Source organism: Rhinolophus ferrumequinum, chromosome 5, assembly GCF_004115265.2.
Source record: "Rhinolophus ferrumequinum isolate MPI-CBG mRhiFer1 chromosome 5, mRhiFer1_v1.p, whole genome shotgun sequence".
In the NCBI taxonomy this organism is placed as follows: Eukaryota; Metazoa; Chordata; class Mammalia; order Chiroptera; family Rhinolophidae; genus Rhinolophus; species Rhinolophus ferrumequinum.
Genome location: NC_046288.1, coordinates 17,256,087 through 17,281,407, shown reverse-complemented (window position 1 = coordinate 17,281,407; position 25,321 = coordinate 17,256,087). Strand labels below are relative to the sequence as shown.

The 25,321-nt window shown below is 38.9% G+C and overlaps 1 protein-coding gene across 2 annotated transcripts in view; it reads left to right on the top strand.

Annotated features, from left to right (window-relative positions):
• Positions 1-25,321, top strand: part of KDR (kinase insert domain receptor) — a 41,651-nt gene that overhangs the window by 776 nt on the left and 15,554 nt on the right. For both annotated transcript variants that reach the window (XM_033106485.1, XM_033106487.1), the window contains exons 2-20: positions 3,280-3,373; positions 4,823-5,019; positions 7,973-8,103; positions 8,345-8,513; positions 9,098-9,237; positions 9,874-10,051; positions 11,490-11,604; positions 11,695-11,858; positions 13,776-13,932; positions 14,844-14,967; positions 15,474-15,582; positions 16,240-16,560; positions 18,591-18,737; positions 19,076-19,207; positions 22,012-22,118; positions 22,540-22,675; positions 23,033-23,137; positions 24,448-24,561; positions 25,135-25,223. In XM_033106485.1, the coding sequence (XP_032962376.1) occupies positions 3,280-3,373; positions 4,823-5,019; positions 7,973-8,103; positions 8,345-8,513; positions 9,098-9,237; positions 9,874-10,051; positions 11,490-11,604; positions 11,695-11,858; positions 13,776-13,932; positions 14,844-14,967; positions 15,474-15,582; positions 16,240-16,560; positions 18,591-18,737; positions 19,076-19,207; positions 22,012-22,118; positions 22,540-22,675; positions 23,033-23,137; positions 24,448-24,561; positions 25,135-25,223 (2,729 nt within the window). The remainder of the gene's footprint in view (positions 1-3,279; positions 3,374-4,822; positions 5,020-7,972; positions 8,104-8,344; positions 8,514-9,097; positions 9,238-9,873; positions 10,052-11,489; positions 11,605-11,694; positions 11,859-13,775; positions 13,933-14,843; positions 14,968-15,473; positions 15,583-16,239; positions 16,561-18,590; positions 18,738-19,075; positions 19,208-22,011; positions 22,119-22,539; positions 22,676-23,032; positions 23,138-24,447; positions 24,562-25,134; positions 25,224-25,321) is intronic.

The following is a 25,321-nucleotide window of genomic DNA, read 5'->3' as shown; positions in this document are numbered from 1 at the left end:
CAGGCGGGAACCAGCGGTGAAACTTTGTCCCGCTGCGCGTACCATCCTCATCCGCGCACAGGGTAGGAAGCCTTGCAGGGAGCGCAAGCCACTTCGCTGGGATCGCACGTGCACTCAGCTCTGCCTTTGGAGGAGTGGAGCGGCGCGCGTGTCTGCTGTTCCCGTCTGATTCGAACTCACATACACATCCACTGTATGAGGTGGGGTCCAGGGGGAGGGAAACTTTTCTCCCTTCCTCGGTGCAGGACGCCGCTCTCTTTGTAGAGAAGGGAAAGTTACTGGGATTTGGACCCAGGGCTTTGACAGCTTCCCAAAGTGTCTCCAAATAACAGTCACCTTCCTCTGGAAAACAATTTAACATCTTTCAGAGAGCTTTGGTTCTTGCGGTAAGCGAATGGTCAGAAGTTCCCATTCCGAAAACTTACTTAGCGTGATTACGTACCTAGATATAACGCCACACGCCTCTCTCCTTGCCACCAAATATTTATCTCCTGCAAGATTAGGAACACACATGCTCTTGATGCAATAAATTCTCTTCCCTTTTTTCCTTTCTTTCTTCCTCTCCGCCCCCGACCCCCATCTTTTTTCTGTAGCCACAGTTTGCTGATTTCCAGATTTCCACTTTGGAGGGTGAGAAGGGGAGAGGGTGGTGAATGGAAAAAAAAAAAAGTCAAATAATTCAGGGAAGAATTCCTTGTATAAAAGAAAAGAACTAGGTCTTTTAAAAAAGGCACACATATACAGTAACAAGATCATCTGTCTATAGTTATTGAATTTTCTTAATGACTTGGTTCATCAGGGCCAGTTCCACCATGGACACTCATTTGTCCCTGACAAGACTTCTCTCTGCCTTTATGGGGAGAGAATGAAGGTCTGGAACATGTGGTTGTTCTGTATCCCACAAAGAAGTGAGTTGCTTTTAAGCCTGGGGTGTTTCATAGCGCAGCAGTAGTAAACTAATCGGGTTGCCCTGAATATAATGATGAGGTTGCCCTTTTGGAGTGTGTGACTTGCTTAATTGGATTGGGCTATAATTGGTGCCATCAAATTCTGGAAACAGAGGCACTCTTGTTTTTCCTTCCTGCCTTTGAGCTGGAAGGGTAACAGTGCACAAATTAACGTTGGTTATGGGACTTGAACATAGAAGGCTTTTTATCGAGTAGTAGCAAATGTACTTCTTATAGTTATGTCTTTAGAATTTTCTGAAGAGTAGAACTCAAACTTGCCAATGAAAATGAATGAAGCTTAATGGAAAAAAAAATTGAGTGTTGGTCTACAGAAACGAATTCAAAGTTACCGTTATTGATAGCCTTGTTGTACAATTTTTGTTGTTGTTGTAGATGTGTCTAGAATAGTATGGTGTTGTTTTGGCTTCCCACGAATGGAGGGCATATCTTAATTTTTTTTTTTAAGTGGGAAAGTGTGTCTAGAGTGTGAGTTAATCTGTAGAACAATTTATGAGAGAGCTTCAAGAATCTCTTATTTTGGTGGTGGGGTGGGCAGAGCTTATTCTCTACTACCATTTCCCCCCCCCCCCATGTGATGTGCTCAAATAATGGATTATTTCTCATTTGGATCATTGTGTGAATCATATTAAGTTACTGTTTTTGACATGTTTCTCAACCTAGTGTTTTGCAATTTTGATATCTGTGCTCATCCAAATGAATTGTTTTCATTTTCCTTTTCTTAGACAAAGAGGGACTCCATTCTGGGAAGGCTTTTCTTTTGCTCTTAAACATTTTGCTTTATTGTTTGCCTACTTTGGGGCTAGTTATTTCTTTCCTATTAAAAAGCGCTGTGCTAATTAACTGACCACCCAAGCCAATAACTGTCCAAGAGTGGCCCATAGACCATGTATGATCCAGTAACCTGAAATTGTTGTTAAAATGCAGATTTGCAGGCCCAGGAATATTCTGACACATCCTAAAGTCTAAGAACCACTGCCCCAAACACATCAGTACCAAAAACAATTCGCTTCTGAGATTTATTGACATAATTTAATTTCCAGGGTTTAAAAATATTTTTTGATTATATTTTTTACTATGCTATTGATCAACAAATCAACAGTTATGTCAGCAACCTACTTTGCATATCTGGGTGAGTGTGTGAGAACATGTGTGATCAGATCATTTTGCCTGCAGCTGTTCACATTGGGGTCCACAGATTCAATGCATTGGATATTTGCCCTGGATATTTGCTCATACTCTGTTTACTCACAGTCTCTCATATTTGCTAGTAATCTCTTATTTGCCCAACAAGGTCAATGCCATTTTAGGCCTAGAGAATCATTTGTTCTTAGTAGATGTGAGTTAATGACCATATTAAGCTTGGATGCTTGCCCAGCATCAATCTCTTTTTAAAGTGGGGTTTTGAAGATCTGGGTATTAGTTAAGACCCTAGCATCGTGGACAGTTTTTCTTTTTCTGATGTTTTTTCACCACCTGGTAGCTCATCACATTTAGTTGACAGAGAACTCAGTTTTCTTGTGTGGAGTAACCCAGGGTGAGGAAATCTGTCCCGTGGTATTTTTAGGTAAAGCCATTTTCCTTGTGTTCCAAGCTTGGTATCAGGAGGAACTCAGAGCTTTGATTATTAAGTTGAAATTCCCCAGTTGTAATTCATTAGCATTACGCTTTTTCTAGTCCCATTCTCTGAGGAAAAGTATATTAATAGGCATATTATATCGCGCTGGAAGGTATTCTACTCCATTCTTCTCAACTAGTTTTAATGTACAGTCTTTGAACCTTGGCAGTTCAGTTAGCAGAGGAAGTGAACTAGAAAATTGATAAAGGAAAATGAGGCAAGGTCATGGATACTGTCATCCCCTTTGGGGTACATAGAGGAACTATATAGAAAATCTCTCTAAGTAGTATTCATTAATCAGCAATTCAGTCGAATGTGTGCATCCTATGTTTTATAAGAAATGTCAGTGGGTCCTTTCCCAAGGGAGTGAGATCATCAGCTGAAGGTTCACTTGGTTTCAATGTCCCGTATCCTTTTGTAAGACCTTGAAGTTGGCAATGCAGGAAAACAGGAACTCCACCCTAGCTCCGTGAATTGCAGAACTGTTGTGTTGGTTTATGACCATCTGCCCATTCTTCCTGTTATGACACAGCTTGTGAACTTTTACTGGGAATGGTGAAAAGTAAATTCACAGTTTTCCACAATGAATTGCTGAAGAGGCCTTTTAAAGTATGGAGTGTGCATTGTGTGTAGAAGGTGTTTCCTATTGGGTCTGACTCAGTGGCAACTACATTCATTTATTTAATTTGTTTCTAGGTTTGCCTAGTGTTTTTCTTGATCCACCAAGGCTCAGCATACAAAAAGACATCCTTACAATTATGGCTAATACAACTCTTCAAATTACTTGCAGGTAAGGATTGATTTTAGATTCATATTTCTTGTGTCAAGTAACTTATTATTTATTGAGTAAAATATAATTTCCATATAGCAGAATTATAATAGGTTTATAGTAATTGTTTATAAGTAGTGAGGTTTCTAAGAAATTATGTAATAATGAAAAAATGAGAAAGGTCTTCTCCCAAAAATCTGGCACGATTTTGCTGGTATTTATTTTCTATTGCCGTCTGCCAACACCCCACCACCACCACCACCACCACCACCACCACACATATCTTAATAATATCTTAATAATCAGTAAAGCACCTCGCGTATAGTACATAGTATACAGTAGACACTCAATAAATATTGTATGGATAAATAAAATTAAGGACATTCTCTTAAAGGATAGAGTTGAAGAAGTTTTAGGCCATATTTATAATACTCGGAGTGCTGCCTGGGTATTTGTTTAGTCCTTTTCATGAACTTTATTTCATGATAAAGTTCTGACTGTAATAGCGATTTAATATTCAGCCATTAATGTTACTGAGTGCATGTTCTGCACAGGTAATGAACTTCATGTTCGCACCTGATATTCTGGAATGCCTCTCTTCTCACTTGCTAGCAAGAACTCATGGTATTGATTTATGAATGTAGCTGCAACTTCCTGGAAATTTCAAGTTCTTTGAAAGAAGGCTCAGTGATGTTACCTGCTTCTTGACATTGGCTAGCTTCCTTGGAATTTTGCAGAGAAATGCTGCAATACAAGTAATCTATGTTTTGACTCCTCATTGGTTCCTCTGAGGCTCTTAGACAGTGGCATCCTTTCCTTCCTAACCTCACTTCTTATTCTCCTGCTTGCCCACTCTTATCTAGCCACTCTGGCTTCCTTGCCATTCCCCTAATACTTCACCTATATACCCACTCCAAGGCCTTTACACTTGCTGTTCCCACTGCCGGGAATACTGTTCTTCCCGATATCCATATGGCCCACTTCCTTAAGTCCCCTTCTTCCAGAACTCTTCACTCTTTTCTTTGAATCATCTATATTTTGTCCATAGTACTTGTCACCATGGTTTAAAAAATGCATTTTAATTACTTTTTTAAGGATGTCAGCTTTATTGAGGTTTATTTAGTTTTGTATTGCCTGTCTCCTGGTCCACCTGGACTGAGATTCCATAATGACATGGTTTTTCGTTGTTGTTCACTGCTCTGTCTCCAGTCTTTAATAATGTTGGGCACGTAATATTTGTTGTATGAATGAATTAATTAATTAATAGAAAACTCAGGATCCCTACAAGTGATTTCTGAAGATGAGTCTATGGCTTTTTGTCATTTATCAATAGAACCGGTCATTGTTGGTAGAAGTCTGTGACTCTGTGGAGAAGTTAAATAAGTTTGAGAACCAAAACTTCTGTTTTCTTATAAACAGCCTCATAGTGTGGCATTTCACATTAATATGTCCCTGGAATTCATTTTTCAGAGGACAGAGGGACTTGGACTGGCTCTGGCCCAACAATCACAGTGGTTCTGAGAAAAGAGTGGAGGTGACCGAGTGCAGTGACGGCTTCTTCTGTAAGACACTCACAATTCCGAAAGTGATCGGAAATGATACTGGAGCTTACAAGTGCTTCTACAGGGATACAGACACGGCCGCAGTTGTGTATGTCTACGTTCAAGGTAAGTGCTTCAAAGAAATTCATTTCCCACGTTGATTTACCAGCTATAAAACACAATAGGCACAAAGAAGAATCGAGTTCAACAAAAGGCTCTCCCAAAAGGCTCTTTGCCAACAGGAATATACAAAACTCTTCTCTCCCAAGGCTTACTCTGAGAATAAGACTCATTGATTTGTTCTGGAGCTTGGGCCCTGTTATATCTCTTTTGCCCAATTAGTTTTGTTCTGATCTGTGTTTCCAAGGGAAATCTGTGTGCACAATTGGCTACGGAGATTTATAAAAAGCCTTCTGATGTTTGAGAAAAAAAAACAAAACTGAAATACTTGAAAAGGAAGGTTCGGAGTGAATTATGGAGAGGTTTCTGTGGAGAGATAGGTTATCTATAGCAGAGTAAGAGATTTTCCCAAGAATGCACAGGGAAACAGCCAAGGGCTCTGGAACTTTTTGGTACATAGGAACTTTTCTTTTCCCTCTTATATTTTATAATAAGCAATTCCCATAATCTGGAGCAAATGAAGACGCTGCCTCAAAGGGCCTTTCGAGGACTATGTTCGTTTCCTTTGCTTATGTGGTCTGAGATCTTGGATGATATGCCACATCCTTCTAGAGTGTGAAATTTGGGATTTACACTATGGAGGCGGACGTAACATCCATGTAGGATAAAATGCAATGTTACATGTATTTAGTATTTATCATATGAATTATTCTTTCTTTTGTGTTTCAAAAATCTTCTACCTGAATTTCCTGACTTAACTAAAGAGATACCTATCATATAATTTAGGGGAATGTAAGTGGTGTATAGTATTTTGCTTGGATGTACTAAATATTTTTTCCCAGTGAAGATGAGCTTCGTAGACATTTTATTTATACATTTATATACCTCTTTACATCCCAGAGGATTTCAGTGAAATGAAGATGGCTTAGACTTTTTTCCAGAATCATCTTTTATAGAACAGGAATTTTCTCAGCTTTGGGAAACACAGTAGCATATCTCCATTTACATTTCAATTGTGCAATATGGTCAGTGCAATGGAAAAATGGAGACCATATCAAAATAACGTATGCCACTCCTGGGTTGTGTAATATTTAAGAATTGTTTTTGTCCAGGGTAAGCACAATCCAAGATGGAATTCTGTGCCCTCTTCCTCCCCTCTGCAGAATGTGAAAGAGACAGGGCTCAGATCTTCAAGAATTTCTGGCTCCTTTTGATCTGGCAGTCTTGTGAGACCAGGCTTTCTCAGAAGATTGCAAGGATTTCCTGCTTTCAGTCTGTCTGGAAATAGACTACAAGATGAACCTTTCCCATAATATTTCGTTATTTCCTTCTCCCTGGAGTCAGGAAACTTGGAGACATGTGAAAATCCATTTCATGAGTTTCAGTAAATATTTTATTTTGAGAGGATGGGTGGTTGTTTGGGTTTATTTTGTTTGTTTCCTTTTTGGGGATACTGAAATACAATTGATTTACTGAATAGCTTTAGTCTTACGTCAAGGGGTTAATTTAGCTTCCAAAGGCATCAGTAAAGCAAGCGAGAGTCTTGCTCTGTAAGCAAACTATGTGACATTTCTTAGCATATCGATGAAAGGTAGGTCACATTAAGAAGTAGCAAGTCCTAGGCCTGTTTATTTGTACACTGCTCATCTTTGAGTATACCTTCAAATTCGCCTTCCTGTTTAAGAGGTGCTCTAAGATTTTGGTCATTAAGTTTAACAATGGGAAGGAAAACACTGAAGTATTCCCTCTGGACAGCACTTTAGTATTCCCTCTGGTTCCCATCTTACTTCCCTCGTCTTCTGACCCCATCCCCTCCACCAGTGGATGGAGCCAGGAAGTGGGTCCTGGCTTCGAAAGATAATGGCTATGGCATGTGATGGGCTGGACTGGCTGCCTTTCTGTGCTTTCCAGCTGGGAAGGAAACCAAACTTCTGCTGTTCCAGAAAATTAGCTGCTTTTCTCTCCTTTGGTTTAATTAACTCTTTCTCCACTTGGGCCAACCATACTGAAGAGCTCTGAAAATGCTCGGTCAGGTGTGTCGGGCATAGCAGTCTGAACCATTATCTCTCTGAGATTTCAAACTGGACTTCACACCACATCAACTCTATCTCTGAAGAATGGGGTAGTTTCTCCGCAGCGTATTATCATTGTATGAACAATGTTTCAACGACATTAAAATCTCTTTTGTTTTCTTCTCACTCTGCCATGGTGGCTTTTCAAGTTTTTGTCATCGAAGATATTAACAACTGCTCAATCTTAAACTAAATGCAATAACAATTAAACATTATTTTATAAAGAATCTTATCCTAGTCGTCACAGTCTTAAAATACCCACATAAAATTTTCTCTGAAATAGTTGAATTCAAAAACTGTTAGTTATTTTTTGTTTAAGAAATAAAGGTCTTTTGGAATCCATTATTTTCATGGCATTTACATTATTTGCCTAGAGAAAGGGAACATGAAATTTTTTTTTAACATCAATAAAACTGAGTAGGTAAAGTGAACAGATTTAACCTTAAGTTTACTTTAAAATCTATATAGACGAAAAATGTAGTGTATATGAAAAATGTATCTGTGTATATGAAAATGTATATGAAAAATGAAGAAGTATGCTCCTTCATTTTGAAAAAAAAATTATAATGATTGACCTGTTTAAATGTGGAACCTATAAAATATATTCTACTTATTGATGATACTTACAAAAGGAGTCACTCCCATTCTGGGAGTTTTCTTTCAGATTTTTCACACACACACCCCTCCTGCAGTGTATCCTTGGACCCAGATATCTACCAGCAGATCGACCTGTGGATTCCTTTGCCTAATGTGAAATGTCATTCCCGTGACATTTCATGGCCATGAATTAATGACCATGAATTCTCTGGTCAGAGTTTATGAACCTGAAAGATAACCAACTTTTCTATTAAATACCATTAATTAAACAGAATTAAATTTTCTTTTAGATTACAGATCTCCATTTATTGCTTCTGTTAGTGACCAACATGGAGTTGTGTACATCACGGAGAACAAAAACAAAACTGTGGTGATTCCATGTCTTGGGTCCATTTCAAACCTCAATGTGTCACTTTGTGCAGTAAGTTACATCTTCAGTCATCTCTTACATTTTCATAATTTTAAGCTAATATTAAGTTGGGTAGTCTGTTTATAATATAACATCAACAATGCGATTTAAAGATCCATTAGGGAGGGTCAAAATGACCATAACTAAAATCAATTTGTATTCTTAAAAATATTAATTCTTTAGTAGTCATTTTACATGGCTCCACTTTTGGATAGCACTCGATTAAATATTTGATATTTCTTTTTCTACCCAGAGGTATCCAGAAAAGAGATTTGTTCCTGATGGTAACAGAATTTTCTGGGACAGCAAGAAAGGTTTCACTATTCCCAGCTACATGATTAGCTACGCTGGCATGGTCTTCTGTGAAGCAAAAATCAATGACGAAAGTTATCAGTCTATTATGTACATAGTTGCGGTTGTAGGTAAGAAGACCGTATTTTTCTATATCATTATCATCAGACAATAAAGGCATTCTATATTAAGATCCTAGAGATTAAGGTACAAGGTATAAGTTAAGGGATTTGAAAAATATATTAACTCAAAATATGGTGTTGGGCAACTCATATCTATATGCTTTTCTATCAAATAAACCTATGTACAATCAAGAGTTTTTCTTTTCTTGCCAAGACTGGAATGAAGAAGAATACTATTAACTGAAACGTATTTTATGGAAAATTTAATGTTCAGAGCATTGCTTGGCATCAGTTCTTTTAATTATACCAGTATTATGGAAAGTTCAGCAATTTACTAAAGCTGGCCCCCTTGGCTATTGACTACTCAAATCTCACTACTTTTCTATCCATGGGCTACATCTCTAAGATTCCCATAGGTGTGCTTAGTAAATCTCTATGGGCCATTTTTTTCTGGGAGTTACCAAGTATTGGTGAGGCCCTCGGGGAAAGCTGGTATGGCATGTTTTAAAGTTGCATCATTTTTGGAAAAATGTGCCAAGTAGTAAAATTGTTTTCCCTCTCACGTTCTGTTTTTTTCAATTTACTTGCTCTAGGGTACAAAATTTATGATGTGGTTCTGAGCCCCCCTCACGGAGTCGAGCTGTCTGTTGGAGAGAAGCTTGTTTTAAATTGTACAGCAAGGACTGAACTAAATGTGGGGATTGACTTCACCTGGGAATACCCTTCTTTGAAGGTAACACTAACAATTTAAAGCCAGATCTCTAAATATTTTGATAATGAGCCCCAACAGAGTTTGCTTGCGAGAGATAGGGATCTCTCTAGCCAGATAAAATGTAAATGCCTTAACACACACAAATATACACATACATACATACATTTTAAGAGAATTGCAGAACAGACAGCATCCATGGAAAAAAAGATGCAATGCCAAGAACTCTGTCTCACTCTGATATAATCAGGCAGTGATGAGTAGTATTTTCTGAGTGATTACATCTTCCCAGGTTGTGTTGTTTCTCTGTTCTCCAAAGTCCTTGATCTATTTTCCCTTTAAGGGAGTGAGTGGAGTTTCTTTTCAAGAACTGGCATGAGACACACTTCTCCTTAAACAGTGGCCTTATTTGCCTATGTTTCTGCAGTTCATATCCATCTCATTTCCATTATGTGAGGTTCTAAGAATCCTAATTCATTTGATTCCATTTATTTCTACTGAAACCAAATATTTGTTGTCTAAATATGTTAGAAGTTCTGAAGTCACTCTATTAGCAGTAAACAGTGTTCACCAAGGGCCAAGACTTGGTGTTGTGGGTATCTAGAAGCTACTGGGTAATGTTATGCTGGACTTTGGAAATTCAGTAAACTCTTTTTTCAGCATCAGCATCAGAAACTTGTAAACCGGGAACTAAAAGCCCAGTCTGGGAGTGAGATGAAGACATTTTTGAGCACCTTCACTATAGCTAATGTAAACCGGAGTGACCAAGGGTCGTACACCTGTGTGGCTTCCAGTGGGCTGATGGCCAAGAAGAACAGCACATTCGTCAGGGTCCACGGTAAGCTAAGATCTCCTTTGGAATTATGCTGTACCGTGCAAAGTGAGATAATTTATATAAATGTAGGTCCACTAGTGATTCCTGTTTTGTTCATTCAGAAGATATTTTTGAACTCTTGCTAGGGAGGCCACATGACCTAGAGGTCAAGAGCGTAACTTGGGTTCAAATCCTAACTTTAATGATTAATGATGAGAAGGGCCAGTACATCACTTATGCTCACTAAATAGTACTTGTTGTAATTGTTGCTGCTGCTATTATTATTATTACTACAAGCAGAGTGTTATTATCTAAGATAGTTTTTAAATTTTCATTTTATTGCAAGGCTGAGAGTCCTACTTGAATAAGCATGGGCTTTGCAGTTGGAAAAACCTGGATTTAATTACTTTCTGTGGGGCTTTGAGCAAATAATTTCTTATTTATTCTCTTTCACTCACATAAATGTCTCAGTTTAGACGATAATTTATGTGGTACACAATTTATAAGCCTTGGTAAGGGCTTTGGGTTTTATAATATGGGAATGCTTAGAAGGGTTTTGAGCAGAGAGAGAGATGTGTTCTGGCTTATGTTTTTATAGGATTACTATGATTTTTGGGTTTTTTTTTGTTGTTGTTTTTTTGGGATTTTTTTTTTAGGGAAGTAAAGGCAGAAATAGGGAGACTAATTAGGGGGCTAATTGCAATAATCCAGGTGACAGATGGTGAGTAGCTTGGACAAAGTGGTAGAGGTAGAAGTGGTGAGAAGTGATCTGACTTTGGATATATTTTTGAATAGAGAGCCAAGTAGAATCTGCCTGTTGATTCATTGGCTGTGGAGTGTAAGAGAAAGAGAATGGAATATGACCTTTGAGTTTTTAGCATGAGCAACTGAGTGAATGGTGATTTTATCTACTGAGATAGGGAAGATAGAGAAGAGAGTAAGATTAGGGGAAACAGGACTGGATATGTTCATTTGGAGATGCCCATTAAACACCCAAAAGGAGATATTTAATATATAAACCTGGAACCTAGAGAAGTCAGGGCAGGAGATGTAAATTTATGAAGCTGTGAATGGCATTTTATGCCTGAGAGTAGACCAAGGTGTAGATGAAGCAAAGATGTCTGACGACTGAGTCCTCAGGCACAGGTGGGGTATGTATAGTGTTATAGGAGCAGGGGAGAAGGAGCACCCAAGCATCCCTGGGGGACTGAGAGAAAGCTCTACAGAGGAGAAAATGCTTGACTTGAGACTTGAGCAGTCAATCAGCTTGCAGAGTGAACTTGGGGAGAGAGCAAGCAAACACAAAGCCTGGTGCTGTGGGAGAAGCTAGAATGTGACCTATAGCAAGGAAACATGGGGACTCTCTGAATTCAGACATCTTCACTTGAAATGAAATATAAACCAAATGACCACTTACAGTAAGCTGACATTTATGAGAATAATTATTTTTATTTTTTTCCAGAAAAACCTTTTGTTGCCTTTGATAGTGGCATGGAATCTTTGGTGGAAGCCACGGTGGGAGACCGTGTGAGAGTGCCCGTGAAGTGCCTTGGTTACCCTCCCCCAGAAATAAAATGGTAACTCTTGGAAATAAATGTAAAGCATTGTGTCACATGAAAGCAAATCCTTAAATTGTACTGATTCCTGGGATTTTTCCCCCCCCATAGGTATAAAAATGGAAGACCCATTGAGTCCAATCACACAATTAAAGTGGGGCATGTACTGACTATTGTGGAAGTGAGTGAAAAAGATACAGGAAATTACACTATCGTCCTTACCAATCCCATTTCAAAGGAGAAACAGAGCCATGTAGTATCTCTGGTTGTGAATGGTGAGTCCATGCGGTTTTCCTTCTCTGCCCAAAATGTATTAAGCAGAGTTTGATTATGTCTTCCTAAACAGCCAAGCCACCATTCCTTGGTTGCCTGCTGTTTCAGTCACATCATGAATGGGCTCTGGTATATTAAAATGGTCCAGAGCAGTGGAGTTGAAATGAGGTGTAGAACAGTGTGCAGTGGACATGTTTGCTTAGGAGGCCGTATGAATGAACTGTCTGGTGGTCAAATGCAAGATTAAAGTAGATCTCCCCTCGATGGCTAAATGCTGTAAAATAAGAATGCCTGTGGGGACAGTTCACAAGTTTAAGCTGTACTAACTTTGCTCCTGTCTCATGGCATTACATATCTGGCATGCACCTGTATAAGACTCTTTTTGAATTTTGTGGGAAGCTTCTAATTTGACTTTGTAGTTGATGTATCTGTGATGCCCAGGCAGGTGGACACTGTCGGTTGGTTGGAAGTGTTTCCATTTTTTTTTTTTTTTAAGCAGGAGTCTAGGATTTGACTCTGAGGCTGGAAAGCTAAGATAGTAAGTTATTGATTTAAGGATGATTTGAACTTTATTTTCCCAAATTGAAAGATATACATAAGTGACTGGGGGAGTGGGGGGTGGGAAGGGGTGTCATAATCAAGTAAATGTGGGAGATGCTAAGTTGATGTAAAACAGGTGTCTTTATTGCAGGACTTCTCAGGGCCTTTAATACTCTAAATGTGTTTTGCCATTCTCCAGGGGGAGAAATACAGAGCGTTCAAGGTTTAACAAACTTATTTAACCAGAGCATCCCCTCCTCCACCAATAAATTCATTAATATCTTTCCTGAAACACAGTTTGGGAAATTCTTCTCTGTTATAATTCTTTGTTCTCCCTGCTGGCATGCCATATTAAAACTTCAGAATCTTCTCGTGTGACATGAAGGTGCTTCCCCATATATCCTGCCACTGCCTGTATGTCTGTTGAAGTTGGCTTTATTTCTTTGCTGGGCTATCAGCTTCAGGGAGTATTTTAAAGATAACAGCATCCAGAAATGTCGCTTAGAAGCCACTTGGGAGTAGAGGATAGGGGAGTGGAGAAAAAGTGGAAAGCTGATAAGTAAGGTGGGGGGAAGGAAATGAACAAGAAATAAAGATGTAAAAATGGACAGCAAATAACCCTATATCATTAATTAATGAAGTAACTAAACATTTGACTTGCTCTAGTATTTACCCTGCTATATAAAATAAACACAAAAAAGAAGTCAAGTTTTGAAAGTTTAATCTAAGGCTTTAGGTTGAAAGTGATGAGGAAATAGTTTCACATGAATGACTTTGGAGCGAAAAAAGAAAGAAAGGAAAAAAGGGAGAGAGGGAGGGAGGAAGGAAGGTGAAGAAGGAGAGGGAGACGATGGAGAAGCAGAAGAGGTGAGTGACCCTGAGCAAGTCATTTATCTTTTCTGTGTTTCATTTTTCTCATGTGTAAAATGGAGGACAATAATAGTGGTTGTGTGGATTAAATGAATTAGTCAATGTAAAGAATTAGAACAATACTCGTTACATAATAAATGTATTTACTATATTATTCACAACTATTTCCTTTCCTTTTTGCCCTAATCTTATGAGATTGGAGGATGAGGAGAATTATCCTTATAATGTAGATGAGAAAAACTGAGGCACACAGTGGCGAGATGTGCACAGAGTGATTCAACTTATTGTATTATTATTATTGTTATTGTTATTATTATTAGTAGTAGTAGTAATAGTAGTAGTATCACTAGAAGTCAGGTCTCCTGTTTCCAAGTCTAGATATTCTTTGAGAAACCAAATGGGAGCAAAATCATCTGCTAAGAAATACGTAGGCTTTAGTTGCTGAAAACTTCTGCTTTCCATTCCTCAAAGCTGATTGACAATTCAAAAGTTGTGTTTCCCATATCCAGTCCCACCCCAGATTGGCGAGAAATCTCTCATCTCTCCCGTGGACTCTTACAAGTACGGCACCACCCAAACGCTGACGTGCACGGTCTATGCTGTTCCGCCCCCGAGTTACATCAACTGGTATTGGCAGCTGGAGGAAGAGTGCACCTACAACCCTACGTGAGTAGGGCCGTGCCCTCTTTTCCTGCCATCTTGCATTTCTTCCAGCCAAGCTCTGATCTGATTCCATTCTAAACTGAGATGGCTATCTTTAAGAAAGTTATCCCTCAGGTGGTACTGTGGTCTCCCTCCACCTTTCTCTATCTGACGTTTTATGAGATGTCTTTCCTTGAGGCATTCTGCTTTGACGTTAGCTAGCTCTCTCTTCCTAGGTTAGCCCTGCTGTACCTTTGCAAATGCAGGCTCTTTGCTCACTTCGCTAATTGCCCATCTTTGTTTTCTTTCTTTATACAAATCACTTGGTGAATACCTTATCTCTCCTTCTTATCTGCGAGAAGGTTCATCTTGAGGAAGTGCTGCTGGTTGCAAGGGACAGATAGACCTAGCTGCAGCCCTCAGCCTCAGGCCCAGCTTATCAGGTTCTAACACAAGTCCAGACATCCTTAGGAAAAAAAAAAATAACAACAAGCCACCCACCGCTACCCTACGCAGTTCACTTCCTGTTGTTGTTTTTGAGATGGCCACTGCTAGTTTCTTCCTCAGATGCTCACCATTTCCTACACAAAGGCCATAGTCCCAGAGAGATTACTTTAAGGAGCCCAATGGCTTCTGAGTTTCCTTGGCTTCCTTTGAACTAAATTAACTTGAATTGTCTTGTCGATCCAATTTATGAATGGAAGTTTATTCCCAGAATAGCTGCTTCCCTCCTGTATCCTGAATGAATCTACCTAGAACCTCTTCCTTCATTGCTGAGGCCTATTTTTAATTGGCACCAACTCTGGTAACGTGGTAGGGTGCATTGAAAGTTACTCCTGCGAACATAATAACCAAAGTCTGGCTCCTTTCCTTACTATTGATTTGAATTAATGAAAAATTAGATCATAATACGATCTGTTATCTTTTTCTTATAGTCAAACTGTATTAATGACAAACCCATATACTTGTAAAGAATGGAGAAATGTGAAGGATTTCCAAGGGGGAAATAAAATTGAAGTCAACAAAAATCAAATTGCCCTAATTGAAGGAAAAAACAAGGTGAGTTTGAAGTTCTTTAATTTGAAAATCTGTCTCTTTCTCTCTCTTTTATGGAAGGATGGTGTGGAAACAGGGTATGATATGTGAGAAATATTGGAGACTGATAATCAAATAAATTAGATGATAAAATACTAGCAGATTAAGTCAGTTTGAAAACAGCATTGACTTTTAGATGTACCAATGTCTTATTCCTAGCTTAGAGAAAGATAAAACACATATGCCATTAAATCTATACATCTGTTGTAAGGTGATTCTGATTTTACAAGTTTGAAAATGAGAAACTATGTTATATTAAAACACATGGTTTCCAAAGCCCATTTTGCGTAATGTGTGAGCTCCACCAGCATAATTATACTTGCATAGGTTTGAGAGTGGTCACTGTAGTAGTATGAGTGGAGTAGGCCGGTCATAGCGGTTGTGGGGATGGCTGGATTTTAGTCTGAATGAATGTGCATAAACACCGCCTCCTTTGTTTATAGCCTGGGATTTTTTTTTTTTTTCCACAGACTATAAGTACCCTTGTTATCCAAGCAGCAAATGTGTCAGCTTTGTACAAATGTGAAGCGGTCAACAAAGTTGGGAGAGGACAGAGGGTTATCTCCTTTCACGTGACCAGTAAGTAATACTCTCCGAGGGGTGGGCTGGTTCTCTTGCCAAGTGGGTGCTGTCTGGTACTCTGTAGTCCTTGCCATTCCTGTGAGTGGCATGGTATTTAGGAAGAAGACTTGCATTGATAAATGATACTTTTGTTCATGAATTGAAATTCCTCAGGTAGGTCCTGGGCTCATGTGAAGTCAATACATCTGACTTTACTGGAGAGAGAGTGTTTCACACGTGCTTTTGAATCACAAGTCTTGCATCATATTTATGTCTCTGTCATCAGAGCCTAGCACAGTGATTGGCTTATTGGGATTAAGTCAATATTGGTGGACTTGTTGCTGACCAATTGACAAGGTTTCGTTTTGTGGAAGCCGTTATGACAGGAGCAGTGCCCTCCCGATGCTGATTTTGTCTATTCATCTTAGTTTTATGGCTAAGCTTTAGTTGATTGGAGAGTTGATAAATTTACATTTCCAAATAATATATTTTCGTAAAACAATACCTTTTGGGACCTGAATTGTCCAGTTTTGTTGCCTCCTTGTATTATATCATCTGGGATTCCTAAAGCTTCACTTCTCCTGATGTTTTATAGCAATTTGAAAGCAACAAGAAGACAATAATGTGCTGCCCAAGTTGAATCATTATCTTCTAACCACAGGTTTTACATTTCAGGGGGTCCTGAAATCACTCTGCATCCTGGCACCCAGCCAACCGAACAGGAGAGCGTGTCTCTGTTGTGCAGCGCAGACAGAACTACATTTGAGAACCTCACATGGTACAAACTTGGCCCACAGGCTGTGCCCCCACCTGTTTGCAAGAACTTGGATTCTCTTTCGAAAATGAATGCTACCATGTTCTCTAATAGCACAAATGTCATTCTGATCATGGAGCTCCAGAATGCATCCTTGCAGGATCAAGGAAACTACGTCTGCTTTGCTCAGGACAGGAAGACCAAGAAAAGACATTGCGTGGTCAGGCAGCTGACAGTCCTAGGTAGGGAGGCAACCCTGGATCTCCCAGAGGCCATCAGAATGCCTTAAATGTGGTGCTTTCAGGTGCTGAGCCAAGATTGCCATCCTCTAAGAACTTACGAAGTTGACTGGTACACACTTGTCTTATTCATTTGAGGCAGAAGGAAGCTACTAATGGTGAAGTGATGTATTAAAAAGAGAAAATAGCATGGGTCTTTCCAACCAGTGAAGGTGGAATAACTCTGCAAGGGATTAGCCTGAACCAGGGAAATTTCTGCCTTATTCTTGGGCATTCATTTATTTAAATAGACACATATTTATTGAATGTCTAGTACGAGCCAAGAGGATGAATAGGTAGACCGGATGAGAACACAGATACCCATGGGCAGTCATAGTACAGTTAAGGCTCTGTGTCCATGTGGACGTAAAATGTTTTCTGTTTTAGTCCATGCTATGCTCCAGTCCTAGAACATAGCAGTACATGCTAGGTGCTCGGTGGGATACCTGCTGCATGAAGAATGTGACGGGGGATTGTTTAGGACCTATGAGAGCCCATGGGAGGGGTGCTACCCTAAAGCCTGGACCTCTGTGTCATCTCAGCGTCGTTCAAGGTCCATGAGATGACAATTTTAGTGAGCATATAACTTTGAAAATTCCCTTTGAAGCCACTCATCTAACCTTGTGCTTTGCACAAAATCTGTGTAGCCATGGCTCTGTCTTGGCAGATCAGGCAAATTTGGGGAGTTTCTCTTTGTGCCATTGCCTTCCCTTTTCTCCTGTTCTTTGTGTCCTTCCCAGTTTTTAGAATGCATGTGTTCCGTTTTTTATTGTTATGAAGGGGAACTGCCAAGGTAAACTAATCTATACCCAGATTTTGAGGATACCGTCTTCAGAGGCCTTGGCACATTTTAAGAGGTATCTTCAGATGGACACTAGAATAGTGTAAGACTTGCTAATGTAAGACTCGGGTGTGGAAAGAAGAGATATTTTTGGGTGAAGTCATTCTAGGACTCTTCAAATCACACCACATATATGACTATATTTTCTGTTCACCTTGGTGACTGGTCTGGTTTCAAGCTAATGGAAGAATTCAGAAAGGGATGTGAAAGAGGCTCCTGGCTTTGCCATGACCGAGATCTGTGTGCTCACAATGAGCTGGTTACTTCCCTAAGGACTCCCAGGTTGTTTCTCAAACATTATTTTTAGAAACAGACTAGAATCCAGGACATTTATTTTAACTCCAGTATAGTTTACTTATTAAGGTAATTTCATTTTGCTAAGTGTTGAAATGGATTCTTTCAGCAAGATCCCTTTTGATGTTCACTTGATTTGGACAAGGTATTACCACAGTACTTTGATGATTTACAGGAAAAGGGTAAATTTAAAGTTTTGCTGTACATGTAAACAAATACTCATGGGCTTAATTTTCTTTAAATTTAAATAATTGGACTGTCCTTAGGTTATTGTTGTATTACTTGTGTTCTCATGGAAAAGCGTTGGACTAGTCTTTTAGGCTCACCAGATGCTATTAATTCACCTGTTTACTTAGTTGCAGGGACTTGGGCAAGTCATTTAATCCCCTGAACTGCAGTTACTTCATCTGTAAAATAAGGCTAGCACTCCTGTCCATCGTGACTGAGAGTGACAGAAATAGTATCAATGAGATTTGTAAAAAGTACCAAGTACACATAAGACATTCTTTGTTTGTTGAATTACCCTGAAGTTTTGCACTTCCTAGGAGAAACGTGCCTCTAGAACTTTCATGGGAGGGAAGCCATATCTGATTGGAGGAAAAAGCCACAAGGGTGACAACCTTTGTTTTGTGATGTGTTGTGGTTACCAGCTTGAATCACTAACATGAATGTTCAAAGAGATACAGTCATCTGTATGAGCTGTCCTGACTTATTGGTTTCATTTCACTTGATTCAGTGACCAGTGGTAGTGTTATCAACCTCTGTGTGTGTTCAGCTTGGTAAATCAGCAGTTTACTGATACTCAAAGCATTTCAAACACTATACCTACATGTTCTGTTTTCTTTTTGTGTGTGCATAGAACGTATGGCACCAATGATGACCGGAAACCTGGAGAATCAGACAACAAGTATTGGTGAAACCATCGAAGTTTCATGCACAGCATCTGGGAATCCCTCTCCACGGATTTCATGGTTTAAAGATAACGAGACACTTGTGGAGGACTCAGGTGAATAAAACATGCCTATCTCTCTTTAGTTGCAGAATTTTCCTGGAGATGTTGTCTAAAATCCATATTATTTCTTGATTTGTCTTAGAAAGAAAAAAATAGCAATCTTTCTGTCCATGGTCCAGCTCATTTCATAGACTCAGAATCAGAGTATTCAGAACCTTGTTGAATTCTTATGGAAGCCAGCGGTGATGGGTCAGCAGTTGATCCAGTATGACTCTTGGGAGTTAGATAATAGCCCAAGATGTGGGGCATCATTTATATTTTTAAAAATATTCCTGAAAAACGCCACCAGACCATGTTATAAATAAAAATAATCATTTTTTTTCCTTTCTCAGGCATCGTACTGAAAGATGGAAACCGGAACCTAACTATTCGCAGGGTGAGGAAGGAGGATGAAGGTCTCTACACCTGCCAGGCATGCAATGTCCTTGGGTGTGCAAAAGTGGAGGCATTTTTCATAGTAGAAGGTCAGTGGGACTTCATAAACATATCAGATGGTTTTTAAAAATTAGCTTGTATCTTACATATATATACTCATACACATTAGGTTCCGGGAAGGTTATAGGTGATTTTTGATATTCTTTGTATTTTGTAAATTTTCTACTATAAGTATATATTATTTTAACCAGAAAACATAATTACTGTTATTTTCATTCTGTTTGCATCACATTTCTATCTCTGCAGTTCTCATTATAGAAAAATTAATAGCCAGGCAGATAGAATATCCTCCTTTCCCTGATTCTTTCTTCATCTGACTGGCTCAATTAACTTGTTATGGAATTATACCTCTATATTTATTTGGAAAAACATTAGAATTACTGCCTAGCCATGAAAATCAACACTATCCAAAAAGTCACAAAGGTTCATAGTTTTCCCTGGACTAAAGATAATTAAGATTCATTTGTGAACAATAGACCATTGCTTCTCTGAAATGGAAAAATTTGGGTTCTTATCTAAATGTGAAAGGAAACTTGTATGTATATGCAGGAATGATTTGAAATCTGGCATTTTTCTCAGATGGAAAAGGTAATTTGTGACAGAATATTTTATCTTCAGAAGTGTATTCCTATGCCTTTTTAAAAAAAATAACCCATCAGAGGGACAATGAAAGTGCATTATGTGGGTGAAGGAATGATATGCAAGGGGAAGAAAGAAGGATGGTGACGGATGGAGGAATTGACAGATTTCTATGAACTCATTCTAACGTGTCTCTCAAAGTCTAGGATGTATTCCCTTTAATCTGTTAAATCTCTGTTGCCAAGTATCGCATCTCAATACCTTGACTTATTTTCAAATCTGTAGGCTTATTACCATTTCATAAACTGCACTTGCAAATAAAGACTTCAAGTGCATGAAATTAATAAAGATGTCAAGTGCTGTGGTGGTGTGACCACTTCCAACGTGCCTCATGTTTTAGGGCAAATCCTAAGGCAGACTTCCAATTCTCTCCTGTGCTCTGTCTCACATCCGTTAACTCTCTGTGGCTGGTTACTGATATCCAACGAGGTAATATTGGCACAGGGATTATATTTACTTCTCACCCGAAGAGAATACTAAGAAAGGAAGAGGTAAATATTTAATTTTCCTGCTAGGTTCCCAAATGTTATTATGGGAATATTAACACACAAACTTATATAGACAATTGAATCTTTGAACTTTTTACTTTGCATAAATGGATTTTAAAATCTCGATGTATAAGTTACTTCAGTAGGAGCACCAGAGAAACAAAATCTACTTCCAAATGTCCTTGATGCGTGTCTCTCAACTGTTAACTCGTATTTTGCTAACTAATTACTTCGTACTTGTCTTTCTGCGTTCTTGAGGTTTCTGTGAGTGGGAGACTCATAGCTTTGATTCACACTGCCCTCATCCGATGAGAACCCTAAGTGATAATTGCTTCCTTATCACTTGTTTGCTAATCACTCGTAGTGGAAAGCCTCCTCTGGGTTTAATTTCTCCACTCAGAGCTGTCCTCTGGAGCCCTGAGCTTCTGCAGCTTTCTTTGTCCACCTCTAGCTTTTTCTCTTTCTTTTCATGAGTGGTTTTAAACTCATACTGCCAGACCATGTTGCATGCACTCATTTTGGCTCTCTCTTTTTTCCTCACTCAGGCTTCTGACACACAAGGACAGGGTAATGTAATGGTTAACTGGTGTCAGACAGACCTTGTTTAACTCGTGAACATTCTACCATCTGGTGGTGTGTCCTTGATGAAGTAACTTAACCTCCCTGAGCTTGTTTCTCCATCTGAAAACTGAGGGTTGTTAAAATTAAGTAGGATGACACATTTAAAGTGATATGTGAGAGCACCTAGTAGGTGTGTTATCATCAATAACTCTCTGGCCAAAGATTTCCCTATTTGGTTTCTTAAACGATCCTTTCTCAAACTCTATATAGATCAAAACATAGACTATCAGTGTAAAACCAGATGTTTATCTTTTCCAAATGGAAATACTTTTCTTCTTAATAGAACATGATCTGTTTTCTTTCCATCAAAGTTGGCTCTCCCTCCAAACACTTTCTATGCTTGTCTTTGAAGACATTAATATTTCTATACATAATTATTTTAAGATTTTATTGTTGGAAGTTTTCATGAGCAACATTTTTTTTTAAAATTAAAGTTTATTGGGGTGACAATTTTTAGTAAAGTTACATAGGTTTCAGGTGTACAATTCTGTAATACATCATCTATATAATATATCACATTGTGTGTTCACCACCCAGAATCAGTTCTCCTTCCATCACCATATATTTGATCCCTTTTACCCTCATCTACCTCTCCCCTCCTCCCTTACCCTCTGGTAACCACTAAGCTATTGTCTGTGTCTATGAGTTTTTGTTTCTTCATTTTTTTGTCTTGTTCTTTTGTTGTTTTCAGTTTTATATACCACATATCAGTAAAATCATGTGGTTCTCGACTTTTTCTGTCTGACTTATTTCACTTAGCTAATAATCTCAAGATCCATCCATGTTGTTGCAAACGGCACTATTTCATCTTTTGTTATGGCAGAGTAGTATTCCATTGTGTATATATACCACATCTTTTTTATCCATTCATCTATCGAAGGACACTTTGCAACATTTTGCGAACTTTAAATTGTCCACTAAGAACATTACAGACTTCATCCAAGTTAGAAGTTTGTGACTATTATTGTTTAGGATTTTTCAATGTTGGTAAGTTTGAGATCTTGCTTTAGTGTTGAATTTTGTTGTCTTATATCAAAAAGTAGAAGTTTCTAACTGTTGATGCTTATTCCATTGTGTCTTTCCAGGTGCCCAGGAAAAGACAAACTTGGAAGTTATTATTCTGGTAGGCACTGCTGTGATTGCCATGTTCTTCTGGCTACTTCTTGTCATCATTCTACGGACTGTTAAGCGGGTAACAAAATAATTTCTCTTCTATGCCATGCACGTTGGTTTTCATGATTAATGAAAGCTGACTAGGGCTCTTTGAGTTGTTTCTTCCCATTATTATTGGCTCAATGGACACAGTTTATTTCAATACAATAACATTCTTGCCCACTTTCTGTTGGCTGGAGCATAGGGCTTTAATTGATAGAAGCCTCTACAGGGGGAAAAGGGTTTGGACTGTCTAGTGTAATTAAGATTTAAGAACTGAATTCATTTGGGAGTTGAGGGGACACTGAAAACAGGATTATAATAGGACTACTGTTAAAGGCCATGAGTTTTATTTGAAAATGAGACATCAGGAATGGGGCTGCCATCAAAACAATAACAAATACACAAAACAACAGCCAAACAACAGAGTGTGTGTGACTTAAAGAAGCAATGCCTTCCAGGCCAATGGAGGGGAACTGAAGACAGGCTACTTGTCCATCGTCATGGACCCAGATGAACTCCCTTTGGATGAGCACTGTGAACGGCTGCCTTATGATGCCAGCAAATGGGAATTCCCCAGAGACCGGCTGAAACTAGGTGTGTTTTCAAGTGATAGCGATTTGATACTGGGTTTATCAGGCCATCTCTTCTTTTTTGAGGATGATGACCAATCTGGTCTATTGAAATGTTGAATTCTGGTTTAGGAACATTCACTCTCTCTCTTGAATTTGAATAATCATCTTTTTAGTCACTTAGATGTCGGGTCCCTCATCCAAAGCGGGACATTTGGAGAGTGAGAGGGGAGATATTAAATAAAGCAGTGCACGGAAGTAAACTGTACTGTTCATGTTAAACGGGGGTGTATGGTCACCCTAACTGCTTTGAATCTCTGTAGGTTACTCTGGTGGTGTATTAACCCATCTGTTTTGTTGCTGCTGCCCTTGGTTACTGTAGGTAAGCCTCTTGGCCGTGGCGCTTTTGGCCAAGTGATTGAAGCAGATGCCTTTGGAATCGACAAGACAGCAACCTGCAAGACAGTGGCCGTCAAAATGCTGAAAGGTAAAAGCAACATTATATGGTGATATATCCCTGTATCTGTTCCATCTCGTCTTTCAACATGATGATGGCTTATAGCCTACTATCCAAGCATGCGGTCAGCCTATACATCTTTGGGCAAATTGGAAAAATGTTCCTCTTGTATAGCCTCATGCCAGGGTACTCAGCCAGGCAGGCAAAGCTGGGGGTGGGTTTCAGGGATCCCCCCACTTCCCCACCTTACCGGGGGGTCCTTGTGCCGGGCACAACTGTACTTAGTGGCTATAGGTAAAGAAAAAAACCTTGGTTATATCAACACTGTTTTTCAATATATTATGGTGCATTAGTAAGATAATTATAGACCGTCCAGAAATATGAAAAGAAATTTGATGTAATAAGTCAAAACAGTAGAGTACAAAAACAGCATGGTCCCTAGACTTAAGAATATATATAAAAGATTTCACATATGACAGATAATATGCAAAATAAGAACGGTTGTGCTAGGAAAACAGGATTATGGGTGATATTTAAAAAATTAAAAGCTTTATAACCAGTTGTTAATCCTAATAGTAATGTAATTCTGGTTTTGCCGTTTTAATTTGGGGAGGTGGTGCGTATAGAGCTCTTTGCTCCAATTGTGAGGTGCTTTCATTGAAGGAGACGATGCCACCTACCCTTTGCCATAGGTCTTGTGCATTTCAAAGCCATCTTGTCCTTTTGCCTGTTCTCCCTTGTGGCAAAGGGGATGTGTAATTTTGATCTGGCTCATCAGGACCTGAAGGTGTGGACTGTGTCTGGATTAGAGGGAAGTGTACTGGTCGGTATTGGATCAAACTCACAGTCTTAGCCTCATCAGCCTTGTGTGCCAACTGGCCTTGCCAGCTGGCCCTTGTTAAGTTTCCTGCTCAGCACAGATTGGCAGGAACTTCAGCGTAGCCCCTAACACATGAGGATATTTAATACATGGTGTTGCTTCCTTATGAGGAAGCACTGAAATAATCAGGCCCTAAGAAACATAGTAAACCTGATTTATGAAAATCCAGTTTTGTAAAAGAAGAAAATCTGGGCATGATTCCATTTGCAGACGTATTCTCCACTTTGCAAAAGACTTCACAATGGATTCCTTTAAATATCAAACATTCTGGGTGCACTTAAAGTAAGAATTTGATTTAGAACTAAAAATTATAATTTATACTTGACTTCTGGGGGAATGCACGTAGTCTGTAAATTGGGCTACAGTTGTGTTGTCCCTGGAGAGTAAGTTGCACAGATGCATCAATCTTCCTAAGGTAATGCTCACATTTATGATCTCCCTTTTTTCCCTGTATTTGTAGAAGGAGCAACACACAGTGAACACCGAGCCCTCATGTCTGAACTCAAGATCCTCATCCATATCGGCCACCATCTCAATGTGGTGAATCTTCTAGGTGCCTGTACCAAGCCAGGAGGTGAGTATCTGTAATGGTTCTGGTTGCCTGATTTGGGCGTACGCTTCTCTGCTGGTATTTGAGGGAAACCGCTCAACTCCCATGGCCTTGGTTTCCTTAACTTAGGATACTTAGTTATAAGCATTCTTAGATATAATTATATTCCATGGAGGTTAAATGGGCACTATAAATTAATTCTAGAACTTCCTGTGAATTAAAAAATGTCGCGTCACTGTAATACAGTTTGCTACTTGTGTAACAGGTGTTCAGATGAGAAAAATAAACTTCTCAAAAAACTTGAAAGCAAAGGACCTTAATGGTAGTTACCCCTGAAATGGTGTCATCTTAGGTGATGTATTGAAAAGCATCTGGGTGGGTTGTCTTTTTAAATTTTGTCAATCTTATGGAATTGCCTTTTGGAAAAAGAAAAGCTACAATATAAGGTGCTTGTGACCCGTTGAGTTCTATGATCCTGTCCCCATTGAAAGGTTGTAGACTCTTCTATGATATTTTCTGGTTTAAAAACATATTTAACACTTAGTGAGAAACATGAATGAAAACACATTTTCTGTTCTTGACATGTGCTATCTGCAGGCCCACTCATGGTAATTGTGGAATTCTGCAAATTTGGAAACCTATCAACTTACTTAAGGAGCAAGAGAAATGAATTTGTCCCCTACAAGGTATGTTATTTCCTAACTCAACTCTGGCTACATTGTAAAATGGAGGAAAATTCAAAGTGGTACAGGTTAATTTTTTTCGTTAAAATTCTGTGAAGAAC